Raw genomic sequence first — 17,955 nt, 5'->3', positions numbered from 1 at the left:
AAAGCTTATGTTAAGTGAAAGAAGAGAAAACAAGTCTCGACTCTTGATGAAAAAGTCTATTGTCACTCCTATTAATCTCAAGCGGTGAGACAGACATTATCATTCCATGAATTCCAAAAACTTTTCGAAAAACGAAAAATCTTTCGAAAAAAACGAAAAACGATTTTTTTCTAAAAAACGAAAAATAAATTTTTTTCGGAAAACGAAAAAAATGAAAAATGAAATTTCCGAAAATCGAAAAACAGATTTTTCGAAAAAAGCCATCCCTAGTATTAGGATGCTTTGTAGGTCTCTTTTTTGTCACCTAGTAAAAGGTTTGCTTGAGTCATGTTCCCTAAGAGGGTTCTGTCTCTACGATATATATATATATATATATATATATATATATATATATATATATATATATATATATATATATATATATATATAGAGAGAGAGAGAGAGAGAGAGAGAGAGAGAGAGAGAGAAAGAGAACCGGTTGTTAACAAATTAGAATAACACCACTGCCTGTATGGATATATGCGAGTAACTATTAAAAAATGTACTAAATATTGCAAGCATAATACTTGTAGGATGAATATATAGCACAATTGAAAATCTTACTTGCTATTGTCAATAATCGTCATAAATTACTTTATTTTCTTACTCTAAATAAAGGGTTTTCAACGCGCGGAACGCAGGTTACAGGTAGCCCGCATAGCTATTTACCGTGCCCCGAGCCCTTTTCAAAAAATAAGTATAGAACATGTAAACCCGATTTAAAACAATTCCAAATAATGCGATTGAGCTTAATAGCCCGCGAACGTCGTTAAAACTTTTAAGGTAGTTCGAACTGCCTGACGGCTTTGCTTTATTTAAAATATTTTCATTCCATATGATTTGATGATTTGACGAACACAGTGAGAAATAAATTTTAAATTTCTTTTCGTAAGGAATATTGGTACAATTTCATATGGTATATTATTTCAGAATAGCTTTTCACGTTCTGTGTATTTTTCCTTTTTATGGTCTTATTTTATTTTATTTTTTGTAATTAGTCACATTACTTTTTAATACGAGCAATTTGTTTCATGAATTGTTTTATCGATGACAACGACGACTTCTGCTTTTCAACTGAATAGAACGATGTACGCCGATCAGCTGTCTGCTGCGCAATGATTCTCAATGTTTCTCTATGACGTATGTAGATTCATCCGCTGTTTATATTTAGCAGTATGGTAAACTGCTTATGTATTAGCATTTTTACCTTAAATAAAAACAAGTGGACTTTCTAAATGTTGCCGAAAGGTAATCTGAAAAGAAGACAGCTAAAAACTAATAATTCTAAAGGAATAAGCTTCGGCGGAAGAACTGGATTACAAATAGAATTTGGTTACTGCCATCTTGCAAATATGGTGGTCTTCGGGACGTGGAAGGGAAATGTGTGATTAGAAGTAGTAACCAGTGATTTGAAATATGACCGACGGAAAAGCTGCACATAGCGAGCCCGAAATGAAGGGCTGGCTATTTAAATGGACAAACTATTTAAAAGGGTACCAAAGACGTTGGTTCGTACTTTCAAATGGCTTGTTATCATACTACAGGTGAGCCAAAGTAGAAGTATTTTTGTACACCGTCAAGTGAAAACTAAGTAGTGTAGAAAGTCATAAAATATTAATGTATGTGCAAGTGCTATGAAGTGAGGCATGCATTGCATAGTGAAGTTAACTTATTTGGGATGCCATAATTTATATGCTTTGATGAATTAGCAAAAAATGTTACTGTTTGGTAATTTCTCCGTAGTAAATCTCTGATAGCTGTTTTATACAATATACTCGAAATATGTAGCAGTAAAGTCCCTATCAATAAGAATGACCAAAAGTTTAAACCAGAATTCTCGATAACTATTATAACATGAACGAAAAGTAAAGTATTTTCATATTAGAATTCTAATAAACTCTTCTGTCAAACAGCCATTTGTATGACTGCTGTTAACAAAACAAAACAATGAAACTCGTTCATAGTTGTATAGAAAGTTAGACCCCGAAATAATTATTACAAAAAAATCACAAGTATTTTTAAGCACGAAAAATCATAACTACTAAATAGGTAGGGATTGTCTCTGAAGCTTTACTCGTAACTATTACAATATAGAGGAATAAATATTACGTCGTATAACCCTTTCAGTTATAATTCAACGAATTGCATTCTATATCTGAATATACACTTGCACTGCTCCCTAACAGTGATGCACGAATCGAACAATAGAGGGCCAATGGTCGTGAAATTCATTCCACAAAAAATGAGTAGTATATCTGCAGAAATTTATATGAGAAATCTCTTAGTATTGAAATACGCTATACAAACGTGCAAGTCAAGTTTTGGTACGCCACTTGAAATAATTGTTGAAAGTTTATTCTAATTTTCTTCTGATCCTCCAAAAGGTTGAGCGACATGACCGTACGCCATTTAGCGTAGATAAATTTCGAGGGAGCCACCAAAAGTAATTGTTGAAAAATTACATTTCTTCTACGATTTGCGTATAAATACGGCGTCCGATTGTGTGACATAAAACCTAGTGCGAAAACAAACCAACATATGCTAGCTAGCCACTGAAAGCAACGAATGCTATGTAACAGAATAATGGCAAGACAAAGCTAGTGCGTCCGAAAGGGGCAGGCGCGTAAGCGACATTGGGTATACGCGTAAGAGAGGGTAGTGAAAACAAGCTGAGATTCACAAGTGCGTTTTGGCAATGATACGAAATTTCAATAGCACTTGCCATCATTTCATACTATTAACTGCCCACTTGTGAACACTAAAAACAGCTTCTGTACACTGGGTAGATATACGCTGCCGCTGGAAAATAGTATATAATACAGTTATCTTTCATATGCATTTCACTTTACATTTTTAAACCTAAAATACGACTGTATTACGTCGTATTTTTTAATTATGGTGCTTCCAGAAATGTTTTCATGCAGAACATTGAATTTTACAGAATGTGAAGTGCCAAAACTTGACCAACGCCAAAACTAAGAAATGTTGTTTCCATCACCACCTTGAAAGAAGCTCTGTTCACAGTACATAACATTCATTGTATTGATTAAGTTTAGTCCGTTATAAAAGTCATAATTTTACAATTAAAATGTGTGTGTGCATATGAAAGAGGTCTGTGTAGGATATTAAACTTGCCTGTTTCATGTATACAAGTCAAATGTTACAATTGTGAGACCATTACAAGGGTTGTAGTAGGGTTGAAATGAATGACTACATGTCATAGACGACTGGGTAACACCAATCTCCGTCGGCGGAGTTTTTGTGCACGATGTAGGAAACTTCTATTTTATGTTTATTAAGTATACAACTATTGAGAGTCAGAGTTATGAAAAACTCATTTAAAGAAAAATGTATCCCAGTGGTTTAATTGACTAAAATTGAATTTTATTAAATTTTGTACGTATATTTAGAGCCATACTCCTACTTAAAATATCATTTAAGCATTTGTGTTATGTTGTACACAGGAAAATATGCAATTTCCGTTTGACGTCGCAGTGGCTCATTTCTGGCACGTTTCGATCCCAGCTACAGTCAAGTGAGCTTTGAAGTGAACAAACATCGTGTGCATTAGTTTTCCCGTTTCCTCCCATTATTATATTCTATCTCATCGTCGCTGTCTCCTTTGACGTCGGTGCATATAATGAGACATTGAACTTCAAAAGAAAAAGAAGTCGCACAAGGGAATCAGTTAAGCCCCATCCTCGTTTCATGGAACACACTTTGCACCATTGACACTCTCTTATATTTTGATTTCTAGAAAGAGGGAAGTAGAGACTTTTGTAGGGTAACAAAGAGGTGAGTAATTCTATGTAATATACAAGAAGAATATAATCCCTATTACACGTAGGATTCAAATTCCTGAGCCAGCCATCCTGAGTAAAGATTCCTTTAGTTTCCCTCAAAACACACCAGGCAAATACTGGAGTAGCACCTCAACTTCAGGAGGTTAGAGGTCTTTATTATTAAATAGATGTTTATTTAAGAACTGAAATTTTTGATGAGGATTGTTTTTTTAGTTCTCATTTCCAGTTTCCATTTTGCTTTCTTACAATCGATTTTACGATTAAAGGGTCTTTGTAGCATATGATAATTGCACTATACGTCACATACTCCACCAGATACGCAAGAATAATTCTAGAGTTTCATTGACTGATTTCTGTTAGCGTTGAGAACATAGAGGCATATCTTTACTAATTTCCTTTCTTGAGTGAAGCATTTTCGATTTGTAATTAACTGGCACATGGAGAAAGACAGATTATTATTTATTTATACTACAAAACAAAGGGAATTTAGTCGATTTTTTTCTTTAATTTATTTATTCCAGACTGTCTGAAATACCCATTCTTTGCATGGTTAGAATTACGTATATGTAAAATATTTGAACCTCTCTTTCACTTAGAATACACATATCAATTTAAATTTAATAACAAAAATTAAAAAACAGTAGGATATCGTATTTTTAGAATAAATTTTCTTCCTTAAAGTACACTCTTTAAGCAAAGTTACATGATAAAAATCTCAGCTTGAGGTAGGTACTCTTTTGAAACTGTTGAACATTTTTCCGTGACGCGATCACAAACTACAAGCAATGTTGATTTTAATGTGAAGAAAGAAATTATAGAAAACGGTCTCCTCCACTTAAAACAGAAATTTTCAAAGTCGAGAGACGTTTCCCCTTATTTTTAATGACTGGGTTACGTACTGAGTTTTAGCTTCTTAACTTGACAAACCCGTGAGCTAGGGATACTAGATTTTTGGCTGATATTTTGAACCCCCCTCTACGTCCGTTAGGATGCGCTCTTTAATCAAATTCGCACCATTAAAAAAGAAGAAAAAAGGCCTAGAGAGGTACTAACTACGTTCCAAAATTGATTTCAGACTGTTCAACTGTTTCCTCGCGATGCGATTACGAAGAGCAGGCAACATTCCTTATGTGAAGAAAAGAATTATAGAAAATCCCGTTCCCTGCAAAACGAAAATCTTCAGAAACGCTGGAATATGTGTCCACTTAGTTTTAAGGAAGAGTTTATGTACCGAGAACACTGGCGGGATCGTGATATACTTTTTTTTTTTTTTTAACAAATTTTCAATTCCCTCCCGCCTTGGATGCGCCCTTGATTGAATATTAGGATTAGAAATTTATAGTGCTAAGATTTCGACATTGTTAACCCGTTACATATGAGGGATGACGTCCCTTGGCGATCACTCTGCCCGGGGAATTGGGAAGGAAGAAAGGAATGGGGAAGCTACCTGGGATCTTTATGTGAGGTACTATCCCGGCATTTGCCTGGTGAGTCATTCCACGTCAATTCAACGCAATTGCGGAGGAATTTCTGACCTGACATCTCAGATTCTAAAGATATTTGGTACAGTTGTTGGCCTCATAGACCTACGTAAAAATATTAAATTTTAGGTCTCTTGCTCCATTGGTTCTTAAGCTATTTCACTTTGAAATTTGAAAATTTCGAGAAAATTGGACATGTTTTGAAATTTTTAATGAAATGCAGAGCAGCAACCAATTAAAATACAGACATGAGAGTGGTATCGTTTAAAAGCTCTTCTAATGGGCTTTCGTATGAGATGCTACTTGGTAGGGGATAGTTTGAAAAGAAAATCCTTTTTTTTTTTAATTTTCAATTTTTTTTTCAAAAAGTGACCATTTTAAAATTTTGAAAAAATTCTCAAAATAAGTTTATAATGTCTCGTTACATCACCCAAAGTTTTATTCTGGGATCTCCATGGGATCAGGAGTTATAATGCGTAATTCTCACATATTTAGAAAAAAATGCATGTACATAAAGTTACCAGAAAGGTACCTATTCTGTTCTTAAGACCACGGGCAGCGATTATGGGGGGGGGGGCAAGAGGGGGCAGTTGCTCCCTACTTTTTGAAGTGACCCCTTACTGTATATAGTTTTATTTGGAAATGTAAAATTTTTGTATCTATTATTGGTTCATAGGAAAAAAAAAATTGTGTCGTATAATATTTGCCGTTGCGTGAGTACGTATTGGTTATTTGTCTTCCCGTGGAGTTGAGAAAGCTACAGGAATTGTGTTTTAATTGCAGTTCAAAGCAATTAGTATTGCAGTTGACGCATTTCTTTAGATGTCGTAGCATATGCTTGTATTTACTGTTTTTCATTTTCTAAGAGTAATAACATACATTTAATTGCATGTGTAAAATTAAAAATATAAGTTATTTATTAATCCCCAGTTTGAATGTAACTTCTACAAAACAAGCCTCATTGTTCATTAATATGATTAATATTATCTTTTCTATTTATTTGTTTTGCAAATTGTTAGACCTATTAAATAATCTGACCACACAATTTTCCAAGCAGAATTTTAAGATGTTCATGAGGAAGGAAACAAATCTCTTCTTAAACCTTCGTTGTTTAAGAGTACAAAGGGCTACTACGTACTTGCGTGCTCTTGTCAATTTACTTAATAAAATATGAAATACTCTGTCTAGTATTTTAACTGAAAAAGATAGTATCCTATGAGTTATATAACTTTTCGTCAAACAAAGTATTAGAAACAACCAGGAAAACTAACATTGATATACAAATATTCAGATCGTGCCGTGCCCCCTTTCCTTCCCACACACACACACACTTTTAACGTCCAATCAGCGCCAGTGCTTAAGACTTAAGTTTCTCTTTTTTGCAGAATTTCCAATGACAAGTTTTGCCACTTTAAGTCTGGACAAGTTTATGCATGTCCGCACCTGACTATGAACTGCTTCTTCCAATCGTACTCCACTGTAATTAGTCAGGAGTGGAGCTCCAGATCTGAAAGAAAGTAGTTGATTCATGTGAATGCATTGTGTTCAGTGATTAGTCCTAGTGAGTTCTGTATTACAAATCTACAGAATGGATCCTTCAAACAAGAGACAGAGTTTGAATTGATTTAACCCTTTAAACAGAACTAACCATTAACACGTTAGGAAGGGATTGAGACCTGTGACCCAGTGGATGTGTACCTTGATGCCAGGAACGAGTGACAATTCTAAAGTATGTGATAGTTGCAGGAAGAAACTTTCCAATTTGAAAGATCAAGATACCGCTTTTCATCTACCAGGCAGCAGTCAGAAAGATGCAGATGTTTGTGATTTACCTTATTCAAATATAGTAGAGGCACTTTAATCTCTAAACAGTTCTCTTTTAGAGATGGGAGAGTTGCCTGTGGATAAAAGGAAGATTGGTTGCAAGTCATACTCGCAGGTAAAAGCAGCAAGGTTCAGTGTTGCAGTGAGGAGGAAATTGCTGAATGCACCTTCTACCGATGAAGACAGTGACACAGAATGTGATTTCCTAAAACATGTCAAACAGGTATATGCAAGCTGCACTAGTAGAAAAAAGAAGGTTTTGTTACTGACCCTTGTGCCCGATAATTGGAGTATAAGAAAAACAATGCAGGAATTTCAGGCTCCCAACTACATTGTAAGACAAGCGAAAACACATTTGAAAGAAAAAGGTGTCTTGTCGAGCCCTGACATGAAACCCGGAAAAGACCTACCAACGGAAACTGTTAACTGTGTCAAAGACTTTTATGCAAGTGACGGAAGTCAGTCGAGTGATGCCAGGAATTAAGGACTGCATTTCTGTGGTGGACAACACAGGTACTAAAGTTAAAGTATCGAAAAGACATGCTTTGTAATTTAGAAGAAGCCTACAAACTGTTCAAAGAAAAGTTCCCACTCAAAGTGGGTTTATCCAAATTTGCGGAATTGAGGCAAAAAAAAAAAAAAAACTGTTTTTCTGGTAAGAGTGGTATACATTCAGTCTGTGTGTGCACCACATATCAAAATGTAAAACTCATGATAGAAAACAGCAGAATGAAATCAATTAGTAGCTGTAAGATAACTACATACAAGGCCTGTCAAGATGATGGTTTGTATACCTACTTTTCAAAATGTGTTTCATGCTCAGGTGCAAACAGTATCAGAACAATTTTGGAGCAGGCATTTTATGAAAAAAGTATTGAGACACTTACCTTCCGCCAGTGGATCTCTGTCGGTAGGTGTAACTTGGAAATACTCCAAAAAACAATTCTCGAATTTGTGGACCTATTTTGAGAGAGGCTACCTGCACTATTTCGTCATGACTTAATCGCTAAACAACAGAGTTCTTTTTTGAGTTATTTGAAGGAAAACTTACTGGACACAGAGGTGGTTTTGTTATTTGTGATTTTTCTGAGAATTACTCATTTGTTTTGCGGGATGAAGCACACTTATACCACTGGGCGAATACACAGGCCACAATTCACCCTTTTGTTGTGTATTTTAAACAAGATGAATTAAAACATTTAAATTATGTAACCGTACCAGATTGCCTTCACCATAACACTACTGCTGTTTACCTGTTCCGGACAAAATTGATTCAGTTCCTGAAATGAAAGTTTGAATCATTTCCTAGTAAAATTTACTATTTTTCAGATGGGTCGGCTGCCCAATATATATATATAATATTAACCTGTGTCATCATAAAGAAGACTTCGGAGTTGAAGCTGAATGGCATTTTGCAGCCAAAGTTCATGGAAATGGCCCATGTGATTGGCTTGGGGGAACAGTTAAAAGACTGGCAGCTAGGGCAAGCCTTCAGAGGCCATATGAAGACCAAATATCAACTCCCAGGCAACTCTTACAACTGCAGAACAAATGGCCAACCAATACAGTAAAGCTATAGCTATTCCAGGTACACAACAATTCCATGCTTTCATACCCCTACAGGGTGAGACAAAGGTAAATGTTAAATTATTTTCCAATTCAACCATTACAACCACCTATTCTGTAACAATTGACAGAAAGGGGGTTGCCTTCAGTGATATAAATGGATATGTAACTTCCATCTATGGTGGCAGGTGGTGGATGAACTATGTTCTGGCCAAAGATGAAGAACAACAGATAATACAAGTGTCTTTCCTACACCCTTCAGGACCATTACTTTCATTTTCCTTTCCTACAGCACCTGATATACTGTGGATTCCCACTGCAGATGTAATATGCACAGTCAATCCAGTCACAGCAACTGGTCGAACATATAATTTACCACAAAAGGAAGTGAAAAAATTGTGGAGAAATTCCAGCAATTCAAGGCGTGTCACCACAGATAGTGATACAAGTGCAAATATTATACTAATTTATTTTTTTTAAAAAAGCAATATTTACATATTTTGCATTTTTCCCGTGAATCTTTGTGAGAGTTATGCACTACAACTCCTGATCCTATGGTGGGGGCGCGGTGGCTCAGTGGTAGAGCGTTCACCTCCGTGCTTGGGGTCCCTGGTTCGATCCCAGCTCGCGCCGTGTGGACTTTGTAGTGGACAAACACCGTGCTCGTGGTTTCTCTCGGGGTTCTCCCGTTTCCTCCCACTTTCTTCATTCCTCATTTCACTCATCATCACCGTCTCCTTTAGCCTAACCGACATAACCGCGGACGTAAAACTTAAAGATTTCATTTCATTTTTCGTGATCCTATGGAGATCCCAGAACAAAACTTAGGGTGGAGTAAACAGACATTATAAACTTATTTTCAGATTTTTTCAAAATTTTAAAATTGTCACTTCTTGAAAAAATAATTTTGAAAATTTCAAATTATTTGGATTTTTTTTTTTTTTTCAAGATAACCCATACCAAGTAGCATCTCATATGAAAGCCCATTATAAGAGCTTTTAAACGCTACCACTCTCATGTCTGTATCTTAATTGGTTGCTGCTCTGCACTTCATTAAAGATTTCAAAACGCGTCCAATTTTCTCGCAATTTTCAAATTTCAAAGTTAAATAATTTAAGTACCAATCGAGCAAGAGACATATAATTTGATATTTTTCCATAGGCCTATGAGGGCAACAACTGTACCAAAATTCATCGAAATCCAAACAGGTCAGTCTGGATGACTGTGTTGAGTTGACGTGGACCCTGGTTGACGTTGACCCTGGTGTGAATGAGGAAAACTTTATTCAGGATGATTGGCCTGAAAGAGCTTTGTACACTTTTTGGACCGAGTGTTCACCGAGAATGGAACCCAGGACCGGTCGCACCAAAGGCAAGAGCGTTAGCGACTACGTTGAGCGGGATCATTTGAATCAAAGTAATATGATAAAACTCCAACTCAAGGCAGGTACTGACTATGTTCCAAACTTCATTTCAAACTGTTTAATCGTTTCCTCGTGATGTGATTACAAACAATACGCAACATCGATGTCAGTGTAAATAATGAACTTGCCCCCTACCTCTTTATAACGGGAATTCTCAAAAACACTGGGCACTGGGACATTGGTCCACTTATTTTAAATTAGAAGTTTATGTACCAAGTTCCATTTTCCTAAATTGACGTGATCGTGAGATACTCAATTTTCGCATAGATATTGACCCTCCGCTCCCCGTTAGAATATGCATTTTACAGTTATAATAAAGTTACAATAAAAATCCAGCCTGAGATATGTGATAACTACATCCAAAAATTCATTTCAGACGCTTCAGTCCTTTTCCCGTGATGCGATCACAAACCAATGTTAATGCGTTTTACCAATGTTAATTTCGTATTTTTATAATGGGGTGTTCTCAGAAAGTACCTATAATTTATCGATATTGGGATATTGATAACCATTGTGAATTTTTAAGTGAAACTGGAAGGGTGAAGAAATGCTTGACCGAACCAAAAATCAAATCCGGATCTTCGGATTACCATCTTGGTACATTAATTACTATGCTACCCAGTTTGTTTGCAGACCAACCACTTTTCAGACGTTAGATCGAAGCTCAGCAATAACAAAAACACATGAACCCTATGCCACAACAGCTTTCTTCTGGAACAACCCAGTGCGGTGACCACCTTTGACTGTTGAATTAGATATTATATGATACTCTCTGCAATTGCTGATTCAATGAATTCAGAGAATGGGATATGCATGATTAGACCTGGAATCAAATATCAGTTGCTCTTTTCTATTATCACATGTAGTATTTAATTTTCAACAGTTATAAGCAGTAAGCGAATTAGGTTATTAAATATTTGGGGGAGGGGTATAAAATGAGGCCCAATAGGACACAGAAGTTTTAGGTCAGTAATTCTGAACTTTGAGTTTTGCGTCCCACGGTTATTCTGTTTGGGGTAAAGGAGACTGTGATGATTAGAAATGAACGAAATGGTGTGAAATGATGGAATGAAGAAAATCGGAGGAAACGGGAGAACCCCGAGAAAGCCGACTCACATGATGTTTATCCACCTCAAAGCCCACTTGGCGCGAGCTGGGATCGAATCAGATACCCCACGCACCAGAGGTGAACGCTCTACTACTAAGCCATCAACTCCCTGCAATAATTCAAAATGAGACTATGATCCCCGCCTAATATCAATATCTGACTACAGCAATAAATTAGTAATTTGTTAAATCAATAAACTTAATAACAGTGATTGTATAAAGGAAGAAGTTGTGACAAACTGACCAACGCCTAGGCCGTACCGCTTAAGCTAGAGACTTGAAATTTGGAGAGGGCATAGGGTTTGTATAAGGTACTATTGAGGAAGGATTTTTGGAAATTCGATGACGAAGGAATGGGAATAGGAATGGCACACTATTATAGTAAAGTGTCCGTATCTCTAAAGGCTAGAGACATGAATTTTGAATATAGACTTATCAGTTAACAATTAGACGCATGTTTCATAGGTTTTTTGTATTTTACGTACTGTAGAAGGAAAGAAAATAGGATGTCCATATCTCAGAATCTCAAACTTAGAGAGCTATTAAATTTGGTGGTTTTCATTTTAAATAATTAAACATTTGTTTCAGCGTGTAGATGCTTGATCTAGGGGGGAAAATGGGCGAGGGTGATTCACTAAGATGTTCATACTAGACGTTAGAGTTTCATTCAAGACTTGTTATTGAGACGAATTCTGTATAAAAGATGCAAAAGGAAGAACACCTAATATTGCCTGGAGTAACACGTGGAGGGTATTTGCTAGTTAACTATATATTGCCTAAGATATCCATACCCAATTTTACTGAATGTGTTTCCCTGTAAGACTGGAAGTGTCTTACGTGGTATATGTACAGTTGTGTTCAAAAAAATATAGGCACCCACTTTGCTTTAGAAGGCAATTTTCTGGCAACCAAATTCAGCAAGTTCTAGTAGTTTTGCTGTAAGTAAAGATCTCAATTGGCGAAAGAAAAATCCACATTTGTTTAATTCCATCTGTAGGGAAGTTCAAGGCTTTTCAAAGGGAAGTGGGTGGCCAAGTTTTCTAAACAAGACTGTATAATGTAACATGTTTGCAAATCCATACATGACTTCGTCATATGTAGTTAGTATAACGTCGCCATCGAAATTCCCCTTCGACGACGAACCGATGAATATGAGACTATGATTTGCAAGGGGCAGCAGTAGGCAAAATAAAATAGTTAAACTGAGCAACGGTGAAAACAAGAAGGAACGTATGTATTCTGTATATTCTGGGGCAGTTTTGAATTTATACCAGATCTCCAACTCCCTGTTGAGGAACACCTTGATGCCTTCCTGCTGTTAATGCCTCGATTCCATTGTTTAGATAGGTCTCCTCGAAAACGTACTGTTTCTTGGTAGTTGGAAGAAATAAGTTAAGCTATTCTTGCACGACGCTGAGCACTTCGTTGATTTAATCGTGCTTCTACTACTGATAATTTGGCTCAGTTTCGTCGCCTTCGTGCCAGAGCATTCTGCTTGATTATTAAACAAGGAAAACGGCATATCTGGTGCGATTATGTCTCCAGTTTAACAGCAGATAGTTCAACGAATGCTATTTTGGTCCAAAGTTCATATAGTCTTCATAGCTATTCCGCTACTGTCGACGTTTCTACACTCCTTGTACAAGACGAACTGACTATTGACCAGAAGCGGATTGTCAGTGAATTGGACCAGTAGTTCAACTAATTATTCACTTAACTTTCTACAAGTAAAGGCGCGAGCAGAATGTAAACCTTTAAATTATGCGTCAACACTTCTCTCACCAGTACTGCATCTGGACTAGACTGCATACATTAAACTATGTTTCGCAATCGTATTGCCACTTGTAAACAACATATTTTAGACCTTTATAATCGTATCTAAATTGAAGGATCCTTTCCTGTTGCCTGGCGTGAAGCTTATATTCTTCCTATCTTGAAACTTGGGAAATCAGCTAATCCAGCTCCAGTTGTAGGTCAGTTGCCTTATCCAGTTGCTTATGCAAATTATTGGAGGAAATGATCAACACATGCGTAGTGTGGTATTTGGAAACTGACTCCTTACTTTCCAATCTCCAGCCTGGTTTCCGGAGCTTACATTCCACTATTAATCATCATCTTCATCTTGAGAGTGCAGTCCAGGATTTTCACCATCGTCAACATGTGATCGTCATCTTTGATTTTCTGAAAGCTTGTAACACCACTTGGCATTATTGGCTTCTTTGGGGAGTCTACACCAGTCTTGAAGATCGATACTTTCGAGTTCAATTAGGATTCATACTCTCCGACCACTGTTCCACAAGGCAGTGTCTTAAATGTGACTCTCTTTGCTGTGGTGATAAATGGTGCTATGATACAGATACGTTCATAAAATGTTGTATCTGGACAACCTGGCAATTTATTTCCGCTCCTGCGATTTGTATGTTGCTGCTAGACAATTACAGCTCACTCTGAACAGGCTTTCATGTTGATCAACGACCATTAGATTTACTTTCTTCATCGACAAGACTAACTGTGTTCACTTTTGTTGCTTATGCAACTATGCGTAGTATCCGATCTTTGTCTGGGCCATACACGCTTGTCTTTTGATGACATCCGATTTCTAGGCCTTCAATTTGATTACAGGCCGTCTTAGGCAATCCATCTACGAGAGCAAAAATGTCGCTCTCTAAGAGTACTCAATCTTCTGAAAGTGTTGCCCCTTATTTCTTGAGGTGCTGATCGTCCTGTCCTTCTAAGACTGTATCGTACCCTAATCCGCTCAAAGTTGGACTATGGATGTATCTGCTAATGCTTCACTATTTTGCTCATCTGATGTCAATGCTTTAACATCCTTCATCTTTTGCATTGGAAGCTGGAGATCGCTACCATCGTTAACAGGCATGACCCAGCGCTCCCAAACTTTTTGGGATTCGTGCAATGGAACTTTTGGGTAACGTCAGTTGAGTTTTGTACCTATACCCCTAAGGAAGATACTTCGTCCAATTTTTTAATTCTTTCTTTCCATTTGGCCCAATATAAGAAGCCAAATACCATCCTTTACAAATTCCAAAATAGTTCCGCTCCTTCTTAGACCTTCAAAGATACTGATTCTGTCGCATGTTTTTTTGTAAATCTCACGAGTTTTCTTCAATATTCACTGCAATTTTACAAACTTTAAGTAGTCTCTACATGTCATATACGCAGGATCTTAATCTATTGCGAACCTCAAAATAGTCTGACGAATCTCCTTGATGTGCACGGTAAACACCCGTTCGTTCAGCAAATCCTCGTATCATGTCATAGATCATTAGCGTAGGGATGTGAAATACAACTTGATGGGTTCCAAGCCATGTTAGTGTTGCTGGTGAGGGAGAAGCAGACTGTGTAACGGAATTTGCTGCTCATGAAGGAAGAGAACTTCATCTCTCCGTACCTAACAAGGATCTATGTTTGGTATTCACTGCTTTGTTACATGAGTGCTGACAGCTTGAATGGAATCAGGATATCAGCATCAGATTTGCACTTGATGTCTGCACCACCAGTTCAGGATCTCGACAAAAGGAAAGAATTGTAACTTGACTTCGCATCGGACAGTCACACATAACATATGGATTTCTACTTCGTGGCGAAAACATTGTGTGTGGCCTGTGGAGCTAGACAAAGTGTCCAGCATCTGCTTGCGATTGTCTTCATCATGGTCAGCTTCGAGTTGAATTTGCCTTACCAGCAGATTTACCAACACTTCGTGAAGATGATCACCGAACAATCTCTAAACTATTTATATTTTTTTCATCACGTCCATTTCCTACTTTCATCGTGATTGATTAGTATTTAACTCATTTCGTGCGTCCTTCTGTGCTTGTCCCCTTTCTATTGTCACAACGCGTTTTTCGTTTCTAGTTCATTTGACAATCCCGACAAGTATTTGATTTTTTTTACCTTTCATATTAACATTGGCTTTCCTTTACCATTGTCACATAGCCCTGGCAAAAGATTATCTCACTATTAATAATTTTACCCTTGTGCTTTTATCACTGTGTTTGCATGTTTTCTTTATATTTTCTTTGCTGGGAGACTTATTACTGAATTTTAGACATGGACTGGTGCAAAAAGACCTTTGCAATATAACACATCCTCTCCAATCTCTTAGTCACTCGCTCGTGTGGATATTAACGTTCCATATTTTTCCCTCAATTGGTTTATACTGAAATTATTCTATAATGTCAAAACTACTTTCTCCATTCTTTACAAATGTTACTGAGAACAACAATCTTCTAAACTATTTATTTAAGGATGTGATTTGACGCATATTTAGATCATGTCTAGAAAATATAATATCTGTGTCCAAAGTGGTTTTAATTATTCCGAACTGTTCCAGCAGTCGCTTTCGCCTTCGTCAGTAGCTCTAGAAAACTCTCATGAAAATTCTTTCACTTCTCAGAATGTTATTTTGCATTTTTATAGTTTGCCTAGTTGAAAAATGATGAGGTCTAAAGCATTGTTTATGTAAGTCTCTTGTACTTGAACACATCTTCATTTGAACGATCTTAATACTTGACATTAATAGAATTTCTGTAACGACTTACAAGTTAATAGTTTTTCAGTTTATTACTCACGTGAAATTTCTATTAACCAATAGCATAATATCGATATGTATTTTCTTTAGTGTATTGAATTTCAGTTCCTTTATAATAATTCTTAGGTCTGGGTAGAGATGGGTATTAATGCCCCATATTTTTCTGATATTGAAATTATACCGTGATGTCAGAACTACAATCACCATTCCTTGCAAAGGTAACTTACGAGAACGATCGGAGTATTATCTGATATTGTTAAAATTAATCCCGTAATGAAAATTATTGTATCATAATAGATTAATGTTTTCATTTTTATGTAGTACGCTGTTATGTAAAGGAATAAAAACACGTACGATAGCGTATTAGTTTTGTTTAAACATCTATAATTTCAAAGCCGTCCTTGGATTACTTCTTGAGTTTCTGACAGTTTACATGTTGCTCTTGTGATTTCTTCATCCAATTGGAAATGGAATATACTAAAGGCATTTTAGTGCCATTAATGTGTACTTACAACTACAAATTCTTAAAAATTGTGAAAATTTTGTGGAAGCATTTTTTTCAAGCGTGATAAAATCATTGCGTGTTCTTTCTTAGGCCTTTTAATGTTAGTGATCCTTCAAAGTGTTACTAAGTGTGTTAATATAATTTCAGTGTTTGTTAGGTAGTTGTAAGTATACATTAGTTACTTTAAATCATCTTTAAGTAGCGGGCGTTTTAAAACCCTGCGTCTCGTAAACTACGAAGACATTTAAATCGATTTCGTAGGGTAGAAAAAAACGTTAACTTTTAATATTTGGGTTACCTGGAGTCAAGTATTTAGGCCTCTTTTTTTCTTTCCATTCTTCAAAGGTGATATCAGAAGCACTCGAGCTCTTTGTGTGCGATAATAAACAGGATTGCCAGTGGTACAAAAGTTATTGTGGTCGTATTTCGAAAATGAAATATCCGTAGTTGGGTCTCTACATTACGAAAACGAAATATTCGTGATTTAATGGCTAATATATTCTGCTAGTAATAGCCATCCCTTACAGAGGGTTTAGATAAATTAAGTATTTACAATTGGATAGAGAAATCACAAAATCATCGTATATATTTTCAGCAGTTCAACAGGTAATTTCAAGGTAACTCGTCGACAAAAACAGTCAGTAGAACTAAACCAGTTGAGAATGCTCCAAGAGCATTGCCAGAACGAACTTAAAAAGAATGGAGAGATGCAGCGGGAAGGATAACTGTCATTGTTCCTAAATGTAAAAGTAAATCTTTTTATCTGCACCTTTTTCTCTTTCTCGCAAATATTAGAAAATAATATCCTTCTATGACATAGAGTTCTCGAGATAAGGTAATTTCTTATAACTCATTATAATTACGTGATAGCAATATTCTATTATCTCCAGACCAAAATACAAGTCATATATTACTTCATATTTAAGCATAAGGTTTAAATATTTTCTTATTTTATCGTTGTCCATCCAATGGGTAGTTTTGCTAGAAGAACCATATAACTTTCATTCCCTCAACTGTTTAATAATGCTATCCTGTTTGAAATATACCAACATCTCTTCCTTGGATAATATCAACAAATTAATTTTCTGAAATGTTATTGTCTGTTTACCATTATCTAAGGATACAGACAACATTTCAGAAGATTAATTTGTTGATATTATCCAAGGAAGTGATATTGATACATCCTAAAAAGGATAGCATTATTAAACAGTTGAGGGAATGGAGTTTACATGGTTGGCTCAACAGAACTACCCAATTATATATAAATATATTTTGTGGCAGTACCAATCTTAGATTTTATTTTCAAGTTAGATCTGATTCTCATTTTTAGTTCATGAAATAAGAAAATACGGAAATGAGTTCATTTGTAAATAATTGTATCTGAAGAATTAGATCACGATGTAACTGTTATACAATTATGTCTGTGAATTTGTCTTATGCGCTTATGACAGCTTTACTTACATAATTAAAATCATTACGAAAAGCTGGCACAGACATAGTTCTTTCTTTCTAAATTCCGAAATTTGTTCTGGAACTTCTGGAACCCGGACTCGGAATACTTTTATTACTGCGCGTGGCTTTACGTCACGTCCACGAGCTTTTAGATGATCAACCTCAGCAAAGATCCTGATTTAAAAGATTAGGTAATTTCA

The 17,955-nt window shown here is 36.1% G+C and overlaps 1 protein-coding gene across 2 annotated transcripts in view; it reads left to right on the top strand.

Annotated features, from left to right (window-relative positions):
• Nucleotides 1-1,172: 1,172 nt before the first annotated feature.
• Nucleotides 1,173-17,955, top strand: part of Osbp (oxysterol binding protein) — a 143,172-nt gene continuing 126,389 nt past the window's right edge. For both annotated transcript variants that reach the window (XM_081768780.1, XM_081768779.1), the window contains exon 1: nucleotides 1,173-1,583. In XM_081768780.1, the coding sequence (XP_081624906.1) occupies nucleotides 1,456-1,583 (128 nt within the window). In that variant the 5' untranslated portion in view covers nucleotides 1,173-1,455. The remainder of the gene's footprint in view (nucleotides 1,584-17,955) is intronic.

This window comes from Thermobia domestica, chromosome 8, assembly GCF_964235325.1.
Source record: "Thermobia domestica chromosome 8, izTheDome1.hap1.1, whole genome shotgun sequence".
Classification (NCBI taxonomy): domain Eukaryota; kingdom Metazoa; phylum Arthropoda; class Insecta; order Zygentoma; family Lepismatidae; genus Thermobia; species Thermobia domestica.
This window is presented reverse-complemented; position numbering and strand designations above follow the sequence as displayed.